The sequence below is a fragment of the Ixodes scapularis genome, unplaced genomic scaffold (genome assembly GCF_016920785.2).
Source record: "Ixodes scapularis isolate PalLabHiFi unplaced genomic scaffold, ASM1692078v2 PGA_scaffold2__306_contigs__length_199485367, whole genome shotgun sequence".
NCBI classification, from domain to species: domain Eukaryota; kingdom Metazoa; phylum Arthropoda; class Arachnida; order Ixodida; family Ixodidae; genus Ixodes; species Ixodes scapularis.
The window spans coordinates 144,150,482-144,174,060 of NW_024609857.1; the positions used below are offsets into that span (position 1 = coordinate 144,150,482).

General features: G+C 44.4%; 1 protein-coding gene across 2 annotated transcripts in view; it reads left to right on the top strand.

The window, feature by feature from the left end:
* The window catches only part of LOC8052427, a 49,818-nt gene that overhangs the window by 18,211 nt on the left and 8,028 nt on the right, over positions 1-23,579 (top strand). For both annotated transcript variants that reach the window (XM_040217650.2, XM_029987884.4), the window contains 6 exons: positions 1,088-1,170; positions 2,235-2,362; positions 4,255-4,293; positions 16,543-16,572; positions 16,662-16,700; positions 22,967-23,011. In XM_040217650.2, coding sequence (XP_040073584.2) covers positions 1,088-1,170; positions 2,235-2,362; positions 4,255-4,293; positions 16,543-16,572; positions 16,662-16,700; positions 22,967-23,011 — 364 coding nt within the window. The remainder of the gene's footprint in view (positions 1-1,087; positions 1,171-2,234; positions 2,363-4,254; positions 4,294-16,542; positions 16,573-16,661; positions 16,701-22,966; positions 23,012-23,579) is intronic.

The window sequence follows — 23,579 nt, forward strand, 5'->3', positions numbered from 1 at the left end:
CAAAAGTTTGGCTTTGCCGAATCGTAAGATTCGGCACCGAACTTTCGATTCGGCAAAACTTTGGCCCATCACTATAGAATACCCCGCTCAGACTGACCGGCTACGTGCATCGGCGAAACCAGGAGGATCTGCCAACACCAAAAGGATGTTTCCAATTTCGATCCATTCACTGAACACCGCAATGTTGAGGACCACTGCATTGACTTCAAGAACACCCGCATCGTGGCACAGTCAGGTTGTGCCAGAAGCAGTCAATAGGTCCCTCGGCGCTTCACCATCTGCCTTCATCAATGGGCTTCGAGATATCACCCATCCAAAGAGAAATGCACCACCGCAAAAGACAAAAACGAAGATGCTTCTCCTTGACGGCCACCACCATGGGCACCTTTGAAGAAGAGGCTGAGTTGGCCGCGAACACGAAACAAGTTCGAGCAGTGTGCACTTCCTTCGATCACAAGCAAATCTCTTTATGTAATACTCCGCATATTCTTTGTTCATTGCATGGATATAGGCCTATCCTGATTTGTTTTGCTCATGTTAACATATGTAGGTATGATTTATGGCACACTCTGTGACCTTTTTACTGCAGTAGCTCTCAATTCTCTGAAACTGCAAGCTGTCCTCTTTTTGCTGGGGCCGCATCGGGACGCTGTCCTCGTGCCCCTCTCTTGCGGACAGGTGCCAGAAAGTACATACCACATTGTTATTGTTGGCCGCTTAGAACAGTGGTTCTCAAATGGGGGTCTGCGGACCCCTGGGGTCCCTGAAGGCCTTCTTGGGGTCCTGAAGCCTTAGACCATCGGTCAAGCCGAGCACCAAAACTTTCTTTTTTTATTGGTGCTGTCTGCCGCCGCAAATCTGAATAGGCAAAACCATGCGCACTGAGTAAGTAGGGCTGATTATTCTCTATTTCAGGGCCGCAAAGTTTGTTTGCATGCATTTAGTTTCTTTTATTTGCCCTTTTTTCATTGCATTCGCTCAATACTGCCCCCCCCCCCCCCCCCCCTTCGTTGGATGGGGGTTCCCGAAACACCAGCGGTTGAAACCCACTGGCTTAGAACAATACCTCTCCGCATTTTTTTTTCAGAGCAAAGCCATCCAGCCTTCCCTTAATACTGAAGCAAGTCATGAGGAACAGTGATAGCCTTGATCGTAGACCAAGTGAAACCTGTAAGCTTTTTTTTTTCTTTTTTTAACCTTTTGCATATAACTGCAATTGTAAAAAAAAAGACTACTGATGCATCGTACTATGTCTTTGCAGACTTGTGTAAGTTTTGATTCTTTGTTTTTGCATGGATAAGGCTCTTGAAGTACAATCGAACTCAGATATATCAAAATCAAAGCGGATCATAACAAAGATCAATATATCGGTAATTTGATATACAAAAATAGGTTAACTTAAGCTCCAGCTAAAATTTCCGCGCCGTGTCTCTGCTAATACCGAAGGTCGCGACAAACGGGACCTTACCAAATAGAGCCTCTAAGAGCCACTAAACACAGTAGAGCTTAGTTGGTGAGGATCACAAACGCCGCCGCGTTTACGCGACTGTGTTTGCGATCGTTCACGCCTGGCCACTATTTCCACACAGTTCCGATAACAAAACACGAAAGTTTGTGACATGCTTGTCTTAATTAGGCTGTTTAAAAAAACACTTTCTTTTCTTTGCAGTTACCCTTTAAATTAATGTTACATCATGTATTGGGCAAATCTAGTTTCAAGTTCCCAAACTTTGTGCAAGAAGGTGATTTGGACGTGGAGCGTCCATGATTGGTTGATGGATTTGCAAAATAGTAGTAGTTACAAAGCGATGCACATGCCTTTTTCAGTCTCGTATGGATGCTTGTGGAATCATCTGTACCTTATGCTAGCCCTTGGTAACATAATGGATACTTTATTATGTGACCTTGTATCTTTACCCTTAATAGCCCCACAATAGTCCTTCAAAAACAATGATAGTAGGTACATAGCACAACAGTGTTGCGCGATGAACTCATCACCGATTACTTCCGTTTCATTGTCATAGTCAAATGTCTTTCATCAAAACTCGCGGTGTTGTGGGAAGTATACTTCCATGGGGCACCAGCCTAAGCGGTAAAATTCAGTTGCCTCCAGTACCCTTTCGTATTAAAATACGAAAAAGCTAGAGTGTGATGTTTGCACCAACGGCGTTACACAATGGATTATGTGTGTAGTGTTTTGCCTGCACCGCTATTTCACTCCCGTGCCCTCGTAGACATACGTGGTCGGAGCTCCAGGATGGGTCATCACCTCAAAGACGACAACAGCGACGATTCGCTGCTGCAGCTTCACAGCAACCGGACGACGCACCGACAGGCTGCGGAAGCTTTTGCAGTACGGGAGGTGGGTTTGTTTCACGATTAATTTGTCCCCCCAACATACCCCGGTAGAGTGCACATACCATGCACCATACTTCGGCCGCACGTGCATGCTCGGGGCTCGAGAGACGCCAAACTGCAATTGGAGGTTGTGGGAAGGTCGTGCTGGAGGCAGCTCTTTCCTGCCGTTCTCTTCCTTCTAGTGACCGTGGAGCTTTCATATTTATTTATTTTTTCATACTCTACAATTGCAATACTACTACTAAAATTTTTGTGTTTTCAGAGTTTGCTTCTCGTGAAATTTGGAGGTTGTTTTTCAGAGATTAATATTTCCGGAACTTTGGGGTTTAGTTTTGTCGTATCCCCAGTTTTCCAAAAATCCGAAATAAATATACTTAAGGGGGAACACTGGTCTTGGAGCTTTTTTTCTTATTTTATGACCAAACCCAATGAAACTGCACAAGCTTGTTCAGCTTTTTGTGCTGATTTCATATATCTGGTCATTTTCTCAGTCAGTAGAATTGTCCTCAAAATAAATAAAACTTGCCTGCCATTGTTTGGAAAAACGATAGAAAAAAAACTGCTCAACAAAATATTCTTTTTAACATATGGCTAGATACTACGAAGTGTAGAGAATACAATGTTGGAAGCACTTTTAAGATAAACTCATTATTAGTGATTTTACCACACATTCAAGTTCACTGCTCAATGCATGGCTAACAAGAAATAAAGCAAATGATCAAATATAAATTTTTCTAGACTTGTATCAAAAATTCTGCTCTCAACATTGTATGCTTCACACGTTCAGCTACACACTTCAGGAACGGTTATATTTCTATCTGCTCTAGATGCTGAGATATCCCTCCTGCAAATTATCAACGAGTCCAAAATTTGTGTTTTGTGAAAACAATGTTTTAGAGTCAACTTCAACGCACATTCAGCCCACATACACATTATAAAGTAATTTATAGCTCAAATATTCATCCATGAAATTACAAGCCTGGTAGACTCAGAAGAACGACAGCCATCGCCATTTTCAAAAGAATGCAGTTTTAGGAAGTTTTTGTCTCCAAAGACCCGTGTCTCCCCTTAACATCCGAAGACGGACGTCCGTATAGAAAATTAATTTTCCGGCTGGCTTTGGACTTGGTGCCTTTGTCGTCGGTGATACTAGCTGTCCCACGGTAAAACTTAAAAACTAGTGTTGCCTCAATAAACGTCAACATACGTTAAAACTGCGAACTTCCTGGGCGTAGTCGCTGGGAAGCTTGTTGCCCTCTCGTTCCACCGCTCCACTCTGCGTCCGTGCCGATAGTGTTGAAGAAAGGAAGTAAGACATAGTTTCACCCTAAAAGAAACCGCAGCAGACTTTCATGTGCCACCCCAGCCAATCAAAGCTAGTAATCCAGTGTTGCATGGCACTGGATTACTAGCTTTGATAGCTTGTAGCGTCCTGCACCCGACCGCCCCGATCCTATGAAATCTAAGAGTTCATAGCGTTCACCATTATAACAATGCAACCCCTCCCTCTAAGACACACAAATACTATGGATCATTGACTGTTCCGCGGTAGCAGCGTGATGCAACCCTGGTCGTGGTGCTTGTGCGCTTTGCCAAAGAAAAGAGACAAGGAACCATAGCCACCGCTTTGTGACGCTGCCAGTCCAGGGCGGTCTACGATGGCATGTTCATCTCTATGCGGATTGTGACTGTACTATGACTGTCAAACTTCTTTTGCATTGAATTTGAATTTTTTTTTTATGTCTTGTTTAGTTTAACTATAGTTTTGCACTGTCACTGTTGATTACAAAGAATTGTCTATAATTTGTTTTGGAGACCTGCAGTTTTGCCTCTATGTCTGCAGTTGTAGTTCTTTATGTGCTGTAGTGTTTGGTGACCTTCACATCGTTCTTCTAGGTCGGTGGCACAACTCCCGAACTGAAGGTGTCCCCTAAGGTAGGACAATTTGTTTCATTGTTTAAAAGAGGACACTACCCGTAAGGGTAAACTTTTGAATGTTTTGTGTAATACTAATTAGATTTATAGTATATATAGTGGCAGTTGCGAGGCAGAGTGGAGTGGAAAGCTTCATCTGTGTACATGAATTGTGAAAGAAATATATAGTAGTTGTTTTTATCTGGAACACACTGGCATTGTTTAGGAAAACTATCACTAGAAAACTAATGTAATACTCAACATTTTTCTTCACTAGATATGCAGCAGAATGCCTGGAGAGTGCAACTGTGAAAACGAAATTTCCTGAAAGTAGTTTATTTTATGCTAACATTGCACTGAAAATTTAAACAAAAAAGTCCCTTTTTATGTTGTCGACAGAAACCTTAACATCTTTTGTAAAAGACATCCAAAAACTAAAAAAAACAAACAAAAAACAATGCCACAGTTGCATTGCCCATTAAACTCCAGTTTAAAAAAAATCAATTGAGGGAGCCTCTCCTTTTGTCCCGTTACCGAACGATAGCTTTCCTAAGTGAAATGCATGCCAAAAAGTGGAATGGAGAAAAATGTGTTTAAAGTGCTCAAGCCTCTAGTTTTTCTTTTGCATTAGTAAACAAAAAAAAAAAAACACAAAAAACTATGCAATGTAAACAAATTAAAATTTCTGGGAATACTTTCTCAAATGTTGGTGGATGTAAATATAGACATTTTCCAAAATCAACTTTTTTTTGCAGAAATTAATTTTTTTGGGTAGTCCTTACTTGTATAACTTTAAAGGAATGATGGCTTTCGCAAAAGCGTCTGTTTGAACGACGATTCCTTTTCTCTCAAAGTAGAGCTAATCTCGCAGGCCATCTATGTGGGGTCAGGCTGTAGTCTCCGGCAGTGACGACCATGGCCGGTCCACCTTAACGACTGTACAAAGCGGGCCTGATCATGCTGACCAATCGACTTGCCTCGTGTCTTTGTATACAAAGTTCACGCAGTTTTCTTTCGCTCCTAACTCGGCGTTCGAGTCATAAATAGAAATATGTAAAACATTGCTGCTTGTTTAACCATTTCACCACGGTGATCATGCTTTGAGATTTGGTTAATTTGTATGCAAATAAACTTTTGGTTCTCTCGGAGATCGTTACGACCAGTATTTTAATGTCTACACTCGAGGGAAACTCTTTTTATTTCATTTCATTTATTAATACTGTCAGCCCGTGAGGGCTATCACAGGGATGGAAATCACAACATAAGAAACAAAACATACACTTTAACCGAAATAAATAAATATGCAACTCAACAGTTAAGAAAAAAAAAGAAACACCAGCATCATGCCACGAATAAAGCATGCACAAAAGGCAAAAACATGCCAGAGAAGAAAAAAGAAAAAAAAAAAGGAACACACATTCATTTTCAGAGACACAAAAATAAAATGTCTGCCAAATCGTGGTACGTAGTGGCTATCAAACATTATTTTCAATGCAGTTTAGAAATTCACTGGGAGATGTACATGACACAGTTTTATCGGGCAAAGCATTCCACTCTTTGATTGCTCCAGGGAAGAAATTGAATTTAAAACAATCATTATGGACAGATGGGCTTGGAATCAACATGCCATGGCGATGCCTGGATTCATTTTTGCAGATTTTGAAGTAGTCGGATTTATTCATTTTAACGTGATTATGAATAATTTGGAAGATAAATTTTAACCTATCAAGCTCAAGTTCTCGATTCAAGTGATGGAAGGTTGGCAAGCTGACATAGTTTAGTAGGCAAGTCAATGCGGCAATACAGTCGAATCTCGCTAATTCAAACTCTCTTAAGGGGGGATACGGCCCCGAAATTCCATTTTTTTCGAAAAAATGCATTTTTAAAAATTATTATATTTGGGTTCACTATATTCTGGAGCATAGTTTCAGAAAGTTTCATTTATAAATACGCAGTATTTATTTCGCAAAAAATTATTTTCGACAAGCTCGCGGCCGCGCGGGCTGCGCGCGGCGATCCGCCGAGCGAGCAGAACAGCGAAGTTCGGCATTTTCAAATTAGGCCTACTCCGCGCTCGTTCGACGCAGCCGAGGTATCTTACCCTCGTTGGAAGCGCCGTTTCTTCTAGTTTCTGCCCATAGAAGCTTGCTACATTGGAGGCTATCTGTGGCCCGGGAGAACCCCGTACAAACAAGCCGAAAAAACATGGGAACTGTGATACCAGCAATCCCATTGGTTGCGACCCGAAACGGGGCTCATGATTGGCCGCCTTCGGTGACGTAGCTCCTTGTTCGCCTGATACGCGCGCTTTCGGCTGCTTCTTTCGCTTCTGATCGTATCGCTACTTCGCCGCTGTTTAGATTCGTTTTCCCTTTTTGTTCCCGGTAGCTTTGTTCCCGGTAGTTTTTCTGCCGAGGAATGCCTGCCTCCAAGGTTAGCACTCGCAGTAGCTTTGGCCGGCGTTCTCGATGGCGAAAACCGAGGGGTCGATCAGCGGCACTCCACGCAAAGGACGGGGACCCGTCTCCGCCGGCACCATCGTCGCCGTCTCCGCCGCCGCCGTCACCATCACCATCTTCAAGCTCAAGTGCGGCTTTGCGGACATCGGAGCCTACAGCTTCATCTCCGAATGCTCATCGGCTTCCTGTCTCCTCCGAATCGGATGTGCTGACCACATTCGAGAAGAAGCTCAGCCTGCTCGATTTTGACGCGGGGACTACGGACGACCCGGAGCCGACAGACGCTCCCGTTGAAAAGCCGCTGGACGGCTATCGGCTCCTCAGTGTGTCGGCCGTGCAAACTCTTGTTGCGGCTTTGCTCTGCCCCAAGTGCCACGGAGAACTGCTGAGCTTGCGAGAAGAAGGAATTGGCGTCAACCTTCAGTTCGTTGTTAGCTGCTCGACTTGCGGAGACATCGTCACGACACCGCATTCACCGTCAATTGGCAAGTCTCGACAGAACGAACTCGCGGTGCGTCTCGGCGTCGTTGGAAGAGACTGTGGCATCAGTTTTACGAAGCTCACGAATCTTTTCGGGGGCCTCAACGCTCCGCCCCCGATGCACGTCAAGTCGTACCAGAAGATCGCGGCGAAAGTACACGATGCGGCGATGCAAGCGGCGAGTGACGCAATGAGGGACGCTGCGCAAGCCGTGAGGGACGCGCAACCGACCGGGAACCCGAGCGCCGGCAGCGATCGTTTAGATGTCTGCATCAGCTACGATGGCACGTGGCATAAACGTGGCCATACATCGCACTTCGGAGTTGGCGTTGCTATCGAACTGGAGACCGGCTTGGTGCTTGACTTTTCGGTCCAGAGCAAGTATTGCCACGGGTGCGAGTTGGGCCCCAATGAAGACGACGAACACTTCGAGGAGTGGGCAGAAACCCACAAGGCAACTTGCCAGAAGAACTACGAGGGATCGTCCAATGCAATGGAGGTACAGGCGGCTGCAACCATCTTCAGCCGGTCTATTGAGCTACACAATATGCAGTACGTCACTGTTTTGTGCGACGGCGACAGCAAGGCCTTCACGCATGTGTCCAGCCTTGACCTGTACGACAAGGACATCCACAAGGAGGATTGCATCAATCACGTAGCAAAGAGGATGTATGCAGGTCTGGAGAAACTCAAGAAAACAAAAAAAGGACTGGGAGGAAAAGGGAAGCTGACCAACGTAGTGATGAAAAAGCTGACGAACTACTATGCTTGCGCTTTGAAGGACAACGCGCCTGATGTCGTGAAGATGCAGCGAGCCATCTTTGCCAGCCTGTTCCACACGTACTCCACAGACGAGGAGCCCCGTCACGTGGGCTGTCCAGATGGCGAGGATTCGTGGTGCCATTATAACCGCCACAAGGCCCTTGAAGCAGCAGGGAAGCCTTCGACACCACGGCCACACAGACCAGCATTCTCCAAAGACGTTGCAAGAGAGCTTGTTCCAGTGTACAACCGGCTGTCGCGAAAGGAGTTGCTCCTCCGATGCTCCCGCATGATGACACAAAATGCGAACGAGTCTTTCAACGCCCTTATTTGGAAGCGATGCCCCAAGACGGAGTTCGCCTCCTTGCGAACTGTCGAGACAGCTGTCGCCCTAGCTGTCCTCGAGTTCAACCTTGGACCTAAAGGTTTCGAAAGGACGCTCCAAAAGATGGGCATCACCCCAGGAAGCCACCAGGAGAAGCATGCCCACAAGGCGACTCTGGGGAAGATCGTGAAGGCCAGAGTGAAGGCACAGGACTCATCAAAGCTCGCACACAAAAGACGGAAGCTGGAGGCTATTGCCAGGGAGCAACAGAGCCTGGAGGTCGAAGGTGCCACCTATGTCCCAGGCGGATTTTGAGAACAAGCCGCAAGCTGCTGCCAGCAAGCAATGCGCCCATGAAGTTGAAGGTGCCACCAATGACTCGGTTGGATTTCAAGTTTCTGGCATCGTCCGAAAATAAAAAAAAACAGAAGTTGAAACTTCAATTGCATTTTTCTCAGTTTCACTTTTTGACAGGAATTCTTGTTTTAGGAAAGCTATTGTTTGACATTCAGAATAATGAGGGACATCATTCAAGGTTCTCTGGGACTGAAATTTTCTGGGGAACAAGATAGACTACTTCACAGTTAAAAAAATACACTCCTTCATGAAAAAAAAAAAATAAAAAACTGAAACATGAAAATTTTAGAATTTTTTTTAAATTTTGGGATGTTGCTATTTTCATCATAATTGAATATTTTGCAATATATTTTTTATCTAGGTTGCACTGTGGGTATTGTTCTTCTCATTGAAGCAGGTAGTTTGCCACCAGCTAATATTATTTTTCTACGATAGACTTCCTAATGAAGTGTCTTTTTTCTGAAGTGTAAAAATCGTAGCATACTGTAAAGTTCACCGATAATGCTAAAACTTGGCAGATTATCCTTCCTCATAGTGCTGAAATAACCCTCAAAATTTGAACCAAATTGGGTGAAGGGTTCAAAAGTTGACCCTCCCAGGCCATATCCCCCCTTAATTCGAACTTCCCGATAATTCAAACTAACATGCAGGTCCCATCTTATGCGTGTCTATGGGAGGAAACTCCCGGTAATTCAAACTCTGCTTTATTCAAACAAATGTTCAGTCCCCCTCGAGTTTGAATGAACGAGATTTGACTGTATTTATTAAAGATGAAACGGGAGGCTCGAGGCTTGCCACTGGATTTTCTGAAGTTTAGAACACTTTGTTATGGTACGAGGGTCTCATACGATTTTGGCATATTCAATAGGGGAATCGTACAATGACTGTCCGGGTCATATTTTTATCTTTCTGGAATAAACATATGTAAAAGCCATGCTCTTGGGAGGAACACTCAGCTATATGTGAATGCCGTGGCAAAATTATTTTAGATATAAAATTGAGAAGCTCAAGGTGTAAGCATTGCCGACATTTGACTATGGTAATTTGCACACCTGCCAATGTCACACCAAAGGAGGCACATAGAGTAAATTTTTTTTTTTCCATTTATTTTATAGACAATTTATCAAATACACAGCAAAGACTAAAAATTATAATGATATACTTCTTTAAAAGAAATTGCAAAACAGGCGAAAAAAAAACAGATTTTAGAGACGCTTACAAATTATTTACTAACAAAACTTCATGCGAAACGTCGCAAAATATATCAAAGTGTATGTCTTGAAATGCAGCTTACGAATATACTATATAAAAATATTTGCTTAGCCATTGTAGTATCGTTATTAATGCAGAAATGCAATTTACCTGTCTAAAAGTAGCAAAATTGCACGTCACTCTCCTTAACCCCTTGCAGTAACTGGAACTAACCTGGTATGTCAAAATATTGAATAGCATATGAGCTTTAATTCAGAAAAGTGACAACAACCCTTCACTTTAATTGAGCTAGCTTGTCTTGGTTATAGGGGCTTTGCTGCACGACATCGGCTCCAAAGAGCTATTCTCAAGAACCGACAGTGTGTAGAACGGTGCTGCTCTATTGCAGAGCATAAGAAGTCATCATGACTTAAAACCATGGGACTAGGACACGCGCTTGAGTTTCAAGGCAATCTTCCATTCATACTGTTCGCAACTGCCAACAGCACTGGCGTCCACCGAAACTCCTTAGAAAATGAGGGGGGGGGGGGGGGGGGGGGACTTAGGAGGCAACACCAGAAAACAGAAGGATAAAACAAAGCTTAGGACAGTATGACTTTTTGATAAGTGAATGCACACAAACGATCTGGTTAGGAAACATCATAATCTAGCTAACACACTGAGATTAGGAAGTTGGCTGGTTCTCATGGCCTTGACGGAGATTATCTTTGTGGGTGCTTGGCGGCAAATGCTCGTTGTCAGAAGAGTGGCTATAGTCGGTGACAGGTCAAGAACGAAGTGGAAGCTCCTCTTACCCCTTTCCACTTCAGTGGAGTGAACGGTGGAGAGGAGGTCGCCCCTCTCTCCAGCGTTCGCACTACTAAAATGGAAAGACATGGGAGGAGCTTCCACTTCGTTCTTGACCTGTCACCGACTTAGTGTTTTAGGCATTTAGCCTGTCAAGCCACGTCTGGTCAAATCTTTGTGGTGTCATGTCCTGTTTTCTTGATCTTCTCTTGTTTTGTTGTGGTCGAATAAACTCTGCTGTTCTTAAGATTTTGTGTTGTGTCGTCCATTTTTTTATTCTTCCCAGTCCCATGGTTTTAAGTTGTGACAATTTTCTACACTCTGCAATAGAGCAGCACCTTTGCACACCCTTTGTCGGTTCTCGAGAGTATCTCTTTGGAGCCGACGTCTCGCGGCAAAGCCCCTATGCTGAAGACAAGCTAGCTCAGTTTGAGTGAAGGTTTATTGTAGTTGTTTTAATTGGAGTTCATATGCTATTCAATATTTTGACATCAGAAGTTGGTTCAAGTTACTGCAAGGAGTTAAGGAGGGTTTAAAAGAAATAAAAAAAAGATTTTTTAATTATGGATGTGTAGTTTTGCTACTTTTAGAGACATAACTTATGTTTCTGCATTAAAGAGGAACTCTGCTTCATTCTATGTTGTGAAAAAACAATGCAGCTCTCTTTAGTATCATCTAAAGAGACTGCGTGTCAAATATTAGAACATAATACCATTTAAAAGGTCATTAAACTGGCCAACAAAGACTAAGATGCCCGAAGTCACCAAAATCCGCTAATTTAGCGGGCGACGTGCGACACAGCCAACGTTGTATTTTCGTTGTAACTGACGTCTGTCGCATGCGCAGTTTTTTTTTCTTGGTATTTTCTAGTGATGGACCGAATCTGCTGAACTTCAGATTCGGCAAATGCCAAACTTTTGAAGAAAAGTTTGGCAAAGATTCAGCAAAAATTCGGCAAATGTTTGTGCACGTGCAAGAATGTGACGGGGCCAGGAATTCAAAATGGACGCCGTGCATTCGTACGGTTACCACTGTGCAGTGTAGTACAATCGGCGGTGACTGTGCGGTGTGGAGTAGGCAACACAGTAACTGCGCGCTTGTGAGCCAGTGTGGTTCTCTTCACTATTTTCTGCCTCAAGAATAGAAGAACTGCGCAGGTGACAAATGATGCGGTACATTCTGGATAACGTGATTTTCATTTGACCTTTTCAGTGATGCAACGAGGCAGTTGAAACATTGGCTGGCAATTACTTTAAAGCACTCCTCGCAACTATAACAAACCTGTTTCTGGCTCAGAAGTAGTGTGTGCAAAAACAAAATGTTGCTTTTTCAATTAGCGTTATTTCGCGATTTTCACGTATCGTCATAAAACTAAACACAGAACTACTATAATGCTCAACGTTGCACATCCGACATTCCTAGCTTTCCCCGTCTTCCTAAACGTTTGTGTGTGTTCTAACACCAGTAACTGACATTTTAAAGGTTAAAAACGAGACGTTGCAAATATGGGACTCACACTTTCATGCAAAGCTGACGTCAAGTGACTCAAATCGAAAAACATGCATGTTTACAATAATATTGCTATCTCTTTCGGTAAAGGCTCAGCATCCGTTACATTCGTTTTCGCGTACGAAATGATGACTCCCAGAGAAAGCAAGAACGCAGCGGTATAGGCAGCCGGCAATGGCCAGGCGGCGCCACGAGAGTACTGCATTCAGCGCCACAAGCGGAGGCGTCTCTGTTAATGGGGCGGCCGGTTTACCCGTCGGGCCGTTGCGAGCAGCGACGACCCCGATTTCAGCAGTCCCCGTGTGCACCTGCGTGCCATGTCCCTGGTTCTTTTATGCGGTTATTTAAGACCATCGGAAGCCTTGATAGGTCCAAGTGTTGAAACAATATTCTAGAGTCGTCATTTGGACCCCAGTTTGAGTTGTCTTCACTACTTGTTACCGCCCGATCGGTCTGTGCATCGCTCGTCTCCCAGGAAGTGACACAACACAATGAGAAGGCAGCGCATGGGTTTATTGTACATCCCAGTTGCCCGGCTTCGAGAGCCGGCAGTCTGGACCCGCCGACCCTACTTGACACCCGTCGTTCAGAGCTCATAGTCGGAGCCCGTGTCCAGGCCTGCGGATCGCCCTTCCCACGCCAGTGCTGCGTAGGCTAGCTGTTCCGGGCTATCACAGCCAGAGTCTCACTGTGGAACCACTCCGGGATTGTCATGGACTAGGCCAGTATGGTCAGGGTTCGCCGCTTTCGCCGGTCCTGATCCGAACTTCGCTGGTGGAATGCTCCCGGGAATCGCCATGGGCCAGACCAGCCAGAACAGCTCTATCGTTCCTGCCCGGCCCCAGCCTCGTGCAGTACGCTCTTCCTCTCCTCGCCGGCTGGCCCCGCTCGCGCCTCGCTCGGCCGTCCTTTCCTCCCGACGCCCACACACACTAGAATAAAATTTGGGTAATTAGAACCAAACTCTGCGTGCTACAGAACCGTACGCACATTGCAAAGCCTGGTGTAAAATGGCGACAGGCAACGAAGTGTACGTACTACGTGTAAGAAGGATATTTACGCTTCGCACGAGATTTTTCTAAAGAAAACTAGCATTCTGCTTTCTGCACGCCGTCACTTTTGTTACCAGACTCGGCATTAAATTTGGTTGCTGAAACAAACAAAACTTTGTACTACGAAAATCCACTTTTTGAAAACTCGCAGGTTTGGAAGGTGTTGGTTGCGACCACGCGTGCCGAACGGCATTAGAAGTGCCGGAATGGGCCGACGGACCTTTCGCTTGAAGACCTGATCACCCGATTCTCGACGTCACAGCGAAGCAACAATCGGCCCGATTGTTCCTATCGTATTTCCCTAATGTGGCTGTCAAAGCGACTCGTAATACAACTTGTATAAATATGTTATTTTGCCGAGTAGTCTGCAAAATAAGTTTGTTCGACCACTTTCCAAGCCTGCGCATAGATTTTGTTCATTTTCCCCCAACAGTTTCTATAAAATTTACTTACTTGTTGCGTCGCACTGCAGTAATCCAATTCTTTCGCTGTGTCGCTTCCCAAGATCTCGAAGGGAAGCGGTGAAGTTCGATGCTTGAGTCATCTTCGCTACTGTGGCCGTCTTTCGTGCAGAAGTAGCAACGTTTATTTTTTGGGGGAACTCTAGGAGTAGGCGAGATGTCACAGGAACCCAGTGAGGTTATAGAGACGTGAAGCTGGGACTTACTTTATGAAAAACGGTTCTAAAAAAGCTTACGCCGATCTGAAATGCAACATTCTCACGTGGTTTCTGGATGCGCCCGCCCGCAGCCCCACATAGTCCTGGCCTACCCAGTTTCATTATTTTGCAGCCGCTAGATGGTGCAACGTGTAGCACCAAACTGCATTGCAGGTTGCCTATTGCCTTCATGTTAATGATGTGCACACTCGCAGGCTTGCGCTGATGATGCCTCAAAACCGAAACTCTCGTAGCGTGATTCGTGACTGCGCCATGCTCGCTACTACCCAACCTTGCCACACCACTTCTGCAAGCATGTCACTAAAGTTGCCAGTAACACACGAAGACGACACTGATACAATTATCTTGTAGAATATCACCCCATTTAGTAACTGTGTCAATATGCATTACATGTTGCATCTAAGTTACGAAAAAAAAAAAAAACTTTTTTCGCCAGAAAAAATTGAATATCAATGTTAAGTCTGGTAGCAATGTATTTTTGTCAAATCTTTAGAGAAGTTCGGCGTTGCCGATTCTCAAGATTCGGCACCGAACTTTCGATTTGGCAAAAGTTTGGCCCATCACTAGTACTTCCTTTTCCAGGGAGAGCTTACCAGATGACGCTGCCGGTGTGCCGCGTCTGAAGTTTCTGTATAAGCTCCCTACGGGAGCCAGAGTTGCGCATTCATCCCCGTAGCACCGGCTTCCCTGCACGGCATTTGGAGTCTGCTCCTCACGTGATCGGATCTCGGCGAATAGCGGCGCGGCGGCATGTGGAAAACGGATGTGCAACTCTGGCCCCCATAGGGAGCCCATACAGGAACCCTAGCCATGTCTGAGCAAGCGAAGAGGCAAAAGAGATAAAAAGAACGAATGATAAGAAGAGAAACCAGAAGAGGGAGAGAGTGGTGCGGGATGTTGCACGCTATGTTTCGCTGACTTTTAGCTGCCTGGGTTGCCGCCTACATAGCCTGCCTCGTCGTCGCTTACGTTGACTGTTCGCCGCCACCGCTTTGCCCGTTCTCCCTCCCTACTCCTTGCCCTTCCCCGTGCATCCTCGTCATTTTTGGGTTAACGCTGGCAGATCACCTGTCCTCTTGTATCCCACGTGGGTGCGTATGCAACCGACGTCGAGGGTACAATGTTGCCCGGTTGTGCCGAAGTTTCGGTTTCGGTTTGCGATTATAATAAATAACATGATCATGCAAAAAATATTTTGCTTTTCATGAGACAAACGGTCTAAGGCTGTTTTGGAGTACTTTTCACGTTTACGTCACCCACTGTCTCAACATTTTCTAAATTGAGCAGAGTTGCTGAAACTAAAACGGCTAAGCAAGTATCGTTATATATATTTGTAAGCTGCATTTCAAGACATACACTTTGATATATTTTGCAACATTTTGCATAAAGTTGTTTGTTGGTAAATAATTTGTAAAAGTGTCTCCGAGACGTGTTTTTTTTTTTACGTGCTTCCTAATATTTTTTTTGTTTGTGTAGAAATACTTGATTGTAATTTTTAATATTTGGATTGCAGGTGGTAAATGGTCTATAAAATAAATGAAAAAGTAACTACTTGCCAGCTTTGGTGTGACGTTGGCGGTTGTGCAAATTACCATAATGAAATCTTGGCAATACAGTATACATGCCTCGAGCTTCTCAATGTTGTATCTCTGGGAAAAATTTAGCTACAGCATTCACATATAGCTGAATATTCCTCCCAAGAACATGGTTTTCGCGTAAATTTCTTGCAGAAATACCCAAACTTACTTGGACAGTCGTTGTACGATCTGATGTGGAAACACCCAATAATAGGTCTAACTAAAGTTTTATAAGCAAGTATTTTTATTTCAGGTGTCGAGCTAGCTAAGTTTTGCCTCAGGCACCACAATGTTTTGCTAGTTTTTTTTTTAAACATTATCACTATGGGTATTTCATCGTAGATCAGGAGTAAATGTTAAGCCCAAGTATTTATATTTATTGGCCTCGTTAAGCATGCCACCATCTATGCTATAATTATGATGCAAAATATGTTTTCTGGTTATTGACATACAGACTGATTTTTTTGGGGGGGAGTCAGCACTATTTTTTATTGGCCACACCAGTTTTTCATTCTTTGTAGATTGCAATTTGGCTCGACTTGGTCATTTGGTGTTTGTACTTTATTGTAAATATAATACTATCGTCAGCAAATAGCTTGATTGGTGCTAAAATGACGTCGCGCAAATCAGTCTGAGGTACGGGCGCGTGCGCCTGCACTTTGATTAAAGCCGTGCGTGCATGCTCCTCTCCCCAGAAGTGCCACACATAGTTCTTCCCAAGTATAGTATTACAAGTTTGGGTAATGGCCACAGATGGAGAAAGCTTTCTAACGTACAGTGAACAACAGTATTTTTGCAGGCTCAATATTTTGCCAGTTTTGCGATATGCATGTTTTGAAAGTATTCTGTGGACACAACATTTTGCAAATGTGAGTGGTATGTATTTGTTATCTGAGGTTATGTATTCGTTTTTGTGCTATATTTTTTTTATTTGGAAATTCGCTAAAGTTGGGTTTTTACACAAGTTGTTGTCTACGGTATAATCTTTGTCAGGATTCAGAGCTCGCATGTCTTCACTCTTAACTTCAAGAATGTTTATTCTTGGTTTTCTCTCCTGACGACGTACTTGCAGTGGGTGACGCAGAAAGAGGCAGATGCAACGGTGAGATGTCCTTTTGCAAGTTTTCGAACACAAAGCTTCAGACCTGCTCGTTCTGAGACCCGTGTTTTAAAAAGTGCCATACTTTGCAGACCCCAGTCCTGGAAGATTTCCTTGCAAGACCTCGGAAAGTAAGGCGCAGGCTCGACATGATTTTAGTTGTTGTGAGAGCAAGATCCAAGTTGGCAGTCTCAAAGCGAGTACAGGTGTCCTCGGCGGAGGGTTTGCCTGCTAACGCGAGCGAAGAACGGGGGTTTGTCTGCTGCAAGTGTGATTCGCCAAAGACCAAAAAGCACCTGCGTGTCGTCTGCCAACAGAACTGAAGGAAGGCCGATCGTCGGCTACAAGCTCAGTTCTGCGGCAGTCGAACCCGGATATATCGAATTCAAAGGGGATCGTAAAATAGTTTGATATATCAATAATTTGATGTACAAAAATATGTTAACTTAAGCTCCAGTTGAAATTTCTGCGCGTCTCTACTAATATTGAAGGCCGCGACAAACGTGACCTTACCAAGTACAGCTTTAAGAGGCGCTAAATACGGTAGAGCTAAGTTGGTGAAGATCACAAACACCGCCGCATTTACACACGACGGCGGCGACGGTGATTGCAATTGCAATCACCGTCGCGTAAACGATGGTGATTGCGATCACAATTACTGTCGTTTATGCGACGATGATTGCGAGGCCACGACCTCCACACAGCGCCAATGACAAAACAAAAATCATTTAAAAAAATGAAACAACGGAAAAAGCGAGCCGCATAAAAAAAACTTTCGATCCATAGAATAAAGTTCAGCTAGCAACAAAAAAGAAACCTCATTAAATTCAGGCAGAAAAAAAAATAGGGGTGTGCGAATATTAAAAATTTTGAATACGAATAGAATATTTTCCTCATTCGAAACATATTCAATTCGAAAATTGCATATTCGGAAGTCCCCAAATATTCGGCCACGGCCGAATATTCGGGAAAAACGTTGAATATTTGCACAAACTGCGAATATTGGAGCAAGGAACGAATAATCTGCCTGCCAAGCAATTCCCCTATGGATATGTTTATTCACTGAGATATGCGTGTGATGCGTGCGCCATCGGTCTGCTCTGTTTCCATTTGTCCGATGGCGGAAAGACAGGATCAAGTTTTGGTTTCTTTTTCACCAAGCCATTTATTGTGTGGCTTTTTATAGCAATATGTGATGTAATTGTGCATTCCATAAATTGATAGAGTAAAATAAACATTGAGAGTGAAATATAAGTATAAAGTAAATCTCAAAAGTGTTATCTTATATAAATGATTGAAAATTAAAAACCAAAAAAGCTAGGTGCGAGCAGAACATTGCATCGCCATCGACAACAACTCCTGCCACTCCCGCGCAGTCAAACGGGCAGGTGTGGAGATTGAACCCAGGATCCCTGCAGAACCCAGGGATTCTGGCTTCAATCCCCACCCTTGCCCGTTTCGATCTGGATGAGCATCGTATACCGCTGTGCGGCCGTGTATCACTACTGCGTGGTGCATGTTAAAGACCCCAGGCTAGCAGTCGTATTGCACTGGCTAAATTGCTTATCTGCATTGGGTAACAATGTCGCTATGTTCCGGCAGACTAACCTCCTGCTGTATAAACAACTAACAACTAATTTGACTTTTGTCAAAACGTAAACCACGCCAGCTGCGTTGCCGCGCAACTCTCTCGGTGCTAATACCAAAGTGGCTGGTACTGTTCTCGCTCGAACATGTACTCCAAGAATGGCATCAACTTCGGATGATGAGCCACCAAGCAAGCAGGAAAAGAAAGCCGGGAAAAGTCTTCTTTGGCAGTACTACACAAGACTCTCGTCGTCGACAGCTCAGTGCAAGCCATACGAACGTGTTCTTTAAACGTTGACGTGAACAAGCACAACTCTTCAAAATCACATAAAACAGCACCCTTTGTTGATGGAAGAGTACAAAAAAGATGCAGCAAACACGCCTTCGAAGAGTCAACCGACAAAGGATTATATATTTGAACAGAGAAAGCAGCCCTTGTCACAGAAGAAAGAAAACACATTTTCAAAAACTGGCAGAGGTGGTCGCCTTAAATCTCCAGCCTTACAGCTTTCTGGAAGACCGGGGGTTCAAGGCACTCATGAAAGAAGCCGTCCCTGGCTACAGTCTGCCCTCTCGAACAAAATTGTCGCGTTTGCTCATCCCGCGCCTGTACGACGACACAAGAGCAAAGGTACGGTTCGAGCTGTGAAAGGCACTTGATGACGGAACAAACACTCTTTCTTTTACGGGCGATATCTGGACCTCGCGTAAAAATGGTGGCTTGTTAACCGTACGTGTCATTCTCTCCCCGTGAAATTCGAGATGAAAAGGTTCACTTTGAACATGCGACATATGCCGGAGAGTCACACGGCAGTGAACATTGCTGCTTCATTGGATCAACTGTGCGCCGACTGGGAGATACCAACCGACTGCGTGAAGTACATCGTGACTCAAAACGGCCACAATATCCGAGCGGCTGCCAAGCGGTTGTCATGGTTTGAGCGAGCCTGTTTCGCGCACACAGTGCAGTTGGAGATCAGTGATGCGAGGACGTGTAGTTTGGCTATCAACAAACTGTGCAAGAAGGTAAGATCAATTGTAGGACATTACAAGCATAGCCCTAGTGCGCATAAACGACTGGACGATCTGAAGACGCAGCTGAACGAAGACGAGCTCCATGTTGTTCAGGGTCTTGACACAAGATCGAATAGTCAGTACCTCATGCTCTCAAGGCTCCTCGAACTGAAAGAAGCCATCACTTTTGAGCTTGCCACTTCGAACGCTACCATACATGGCTTTAATTCTGCCGAGTGGAGAGGTGCAGTGGAGTTTGTGGAGGCATGGAAGCCCTTGTTCGATGCAACTGTGATCACAAGTGGTGAAAAGTACCGCTCATTGTCATGTCAAATTCCCATTTTTTTTGGAATGCTGCATAGTCTTGACGGCTGCAAAAATAACTCGGGGGTTTGCTGACAATCTAAAAAAATGTATCACGACTCGCTTTTGCAGAGTGTGACTTTGATGAAGTGGCCAGCCTGGTTATGCTTCTTGACCCTCGTTTTAAAGGCACAGTTTATCAGACGTCTGGCCATATCATCTGGCTGAAAGACTTTGTGACAAGGAAGCTCCAGACAGCTGACGTGGAACCGAGTGGGGACACTGCCATGCCAGCGTCGTCTTCATGTCCACTGGTGGCATCCGGTGTATGGAACGCTTTTGACCATCTAGTGAAGAACAAAGAGAAGACTCAGTTGGCATCTGTCTCAGAGAGGGAAGTTACAGAATATACCAAAAAGCCTCTCCTGGACAGGGGCAAGGATCCTTGAGAGTGGTGGCAGTGCATTAGCCACTTTAAGTACCCGCATTGAAGCAAACTCGCTCAGAATTACTCGGCCATCCCCGCTACATTAGTCTCGAGTGAGAAGGTATTTTATACTAGCAGAAATGTTGTCACGGGGCATAGGAAGCGCTTACTTTCTGAACACGTTGAGCAGTCAATTTTCCTGCATGATAATTTTTAATGACTGCATTACTAGAAGTATCTTTAGCCTGTTGCAGCCCAGTAAAATGCAGTTCCATTGATTTATTTCAAAAAAAGGTAATAAAACATGCTCTTTCCTCTTTCTTTGTAATTTTTTTTTATTACTAGAGACATATTCGATTCAATATTTAAAGTCAGTTTTTCGCCTTATTCATATTCGATTCGTATTCGAAAATTTCAATATTCGCACACCCCTAAAAAAAAAAGAAAGGCAAAATGAAAAAACTGGCAAAGCAAAAACGGCAAAAGAAAAAAAATAAAGGTAAGGCATTCAAAGTGTGATTGCTCAACCATTGTAACGCACTCAACTTGACAGACTTTTTTTTTTCTTTTTTTTGCATATTTTATTTTGGGGCTAAGGAGTCTCACTGACAACGGCGTTCGGGGAAAGAGCTCAAGCTACCGTTGTAACAGCGGGCACTCCCTGCCCGCCCTACGCACACGCGTGACCTTCCTCTTACTTTTGCCATCCTCCACATTTTTTTTTTTAAACAGTTTTTTTTTTTTTTTTACAACTGGTCTTTCATTACGTATCCTCGTGCACTATGCTGGCTTGGCAGTCTGCCAGCCTTGCAACACGAGTCACGTGCTCGCCGACGGCGCCGGCGCAATCGAACTGCGGGAGAAGTGAAAGAAGTGACGGGCGGCCGTACTTTGTTCGCTGTACGAGTGTCCTCACCTTGGGAGTTCTGGGAGTTTGATACAGTAAAACAACGCTCCTATACTATTACATCTGATTTTCAAGGGGATGTGTGGAGTGTTTGACATAAACTATAATTCGAAATACCTGGATGGGATATAACCGGGCTCGACTGTAGTGATAAAACTCGAGCTTGAATTGCACATGCCTACACTGTAAACTTCAGGTCATCTTGACAACCTGTGCTTTCTTTGCAAATGTCGGTACGTTTTGCTGCCATATGCAAAACAACATTTGCTGGTGAAGAAAAAAAATTGGCAGTGACCTTTATCTTCAAAGGCCTGTAATGCATGAAATGCAGTATTTAGCATGTAATTGTTTCAAATGTTTGGAAGGCAATAGTTTCGGGAGTGAAGAACCTATATTTTTGGTCAATTTCGGGGAAAACAAATTGTTATGTTATATAAACATGAGGGGGAAGGGAGGGAGAGGGAACGGAGGAAAGAGGGGGGGGGGGGGGGGGGGGGGGCGGGAATCAGTGTGTCACGTGATGTATACATACCTGCTAAATTAATTTAGTGGGAAAACTAAATTGGTGCATCACGTGACCAAGAAGGGGAGGAATAGAGGGCACTGTAGAGAATGGGAAAGTAATATGAAGGGAGGGAACAGGGAGGGAGGAGAGCAAGGCAGATGGGGAGAACATCCTAGGAGGGTGAATGAGGGGAAAAGATAGGGTGGGAAAGGAAGGCAGCGAGAGGGATTTGGTATGTTACGTGACATGTATTTCCCCGCAAAATTTAGTGGGGAAACTGGATTGGTGTGGGTCACGTGAGGTCCATTTTCAGTTAAATTTTCGTGACAAAACTGAATTGATGTAGAGGTCACATGACATTGCTTTTCCCGCTAAATTTTGCTTTCAAAACTGAACTGGTGTGGGAAACTGAATTGATTTATAAGTTATGCGACGTCGGTTTCCCTGCTAAACTTCGCGGAAAATGGATGTATGGACAAAATTTTGGGATTGTGGGGTTCTGTTAAAGAGCAGCTTTAGGAAAGGTGAACTCGGAACAGGCCTGTCTGCAGCCCCGAGCCTGTAGGTGAGAAGTACTCACTAAAATTATGCTGGATCGGGAGCTCGAGAGTTGTACAAGTTCAAAAATATCCCATTGGTGAATAATGCTTGCCCCGAAAAAATGTTGCGTGCAATCGGCAGCCGAGAAGGCTTTCGGTTTCACAGGAGACTAAATTTGGGCTTCTGGATTGTGCAATGATTTCCGGTTAGATGAATATAAATCTTGATTGTCGAGTCTTGATTCGGACGACTGATGTGGAGGCACTCAAGTTTGGCACCCTTCGGAAGCTGGCTGGAGTATTTATTCTATGCAAATGGGAAACGAACAAGCAAGTAAGACAGTACAGGTGCTTTAACTACAGTGACATCTCGACACCCCCATAAAGTGAGTTGCCCACAATAACGAGATGAAAATGAAGTATTTACCCAGTTTGTCCCAGAAAGTATTGTCTGTATCCACATTAACGGGGTCCGTATTAACAAGGCCCTACTGCATCTTTATTTCATGAGGCAGGCATTCCGTCGGCTTGCACAGTGGCTGCATAGGCTGATGGTGTTCATATATGTTTGCTCTATTCCTAACAAAGATGGCTGAAAGTTAGCAACATACTTCTCCGCAGTATACAGTTGAACCTCAATTTTTTTAAACCTGATTTTACGAATTTCCGGATTTAATGAACAAATTCGGATTCCCCACGCAGCCTATGCGTGAGGTCTTTCTTCATCGATTTTACGAAGTTCCCGATTTAACAAAATAATTAGCGGGTCCCGGTGACTTCAATAAAACGACATTCAACTGTACTCCGTTCACCTAGGTCGGATTTGCCACGAAATGTTACTAATAGAAAATGAAGTATAAGTTTCGATGTGTGGCTGAATGTTTTAATGTTGAAATATGCCCCAGAATCGTATGTTGCATGTTGCAAGCTGCATCGTAGTTGGAGAAACGGTAACATGGCCTTGTCTCGGTGTATCTGCCTCGCCCCATTTGAATGGGTGAAGCCGGGTAATGCACAATACACTTCTGCCTTCCACCGGCGGTGGCACGTGCCGGCTGCGTAAGCGGCTCGACGCGCTCGTTTCACTCGTGGCATTTATTCTTTTTTTTTTAAAGGAGTGCCCAAAGGGAGCCGGATTGACAGCTGTTCTCACGGAAAGGGTAAGCATCCGCTTCTTACGACTGGAAGGGCTCGTTTTATCCCTGGATTTTCCGGCCATGGATACAATTGTGCAATGATTGTATCCATGGCCGCGAGCTTAGTGACCGCCATTATGGTTGTTTTGATTTTGCCCTGTAGCCTCGATACCACGTCTTACGCAATAAACAAGGTGGGTTGAGGCTATAGCTGGGTTGTTTGGCTCCGCTATAACCAACATGGCTGCTGTGTGCCCATTCTTATGGCTCGTCCAGTTCATCCCGTGGTCCATGTTTTCCGAGTGCGATCGCGAGAAGAGCGGCCATCTGCCGTTCTTGTGGTCTTTGGGCACAAAGGTTTTTTGCCGATAGGCTTAGTATTGAAGCAAGCCTGGTGGACTAAACGTCGTCTACAAATAGTGCCAAATGGCGCTAACTTCAACTTCGCTGTTGTGCCAACGAAGGCGCCGTCGAAGTGCAGCACCTTGATCAAACAGATCGACAAACAAGTGAAAAGTGAACAATATAAAGCGGCAGTTGCACGAGAACTTAAAATTGACATCAAGCGAGTGGAAAGCGGCCAATATGCAGC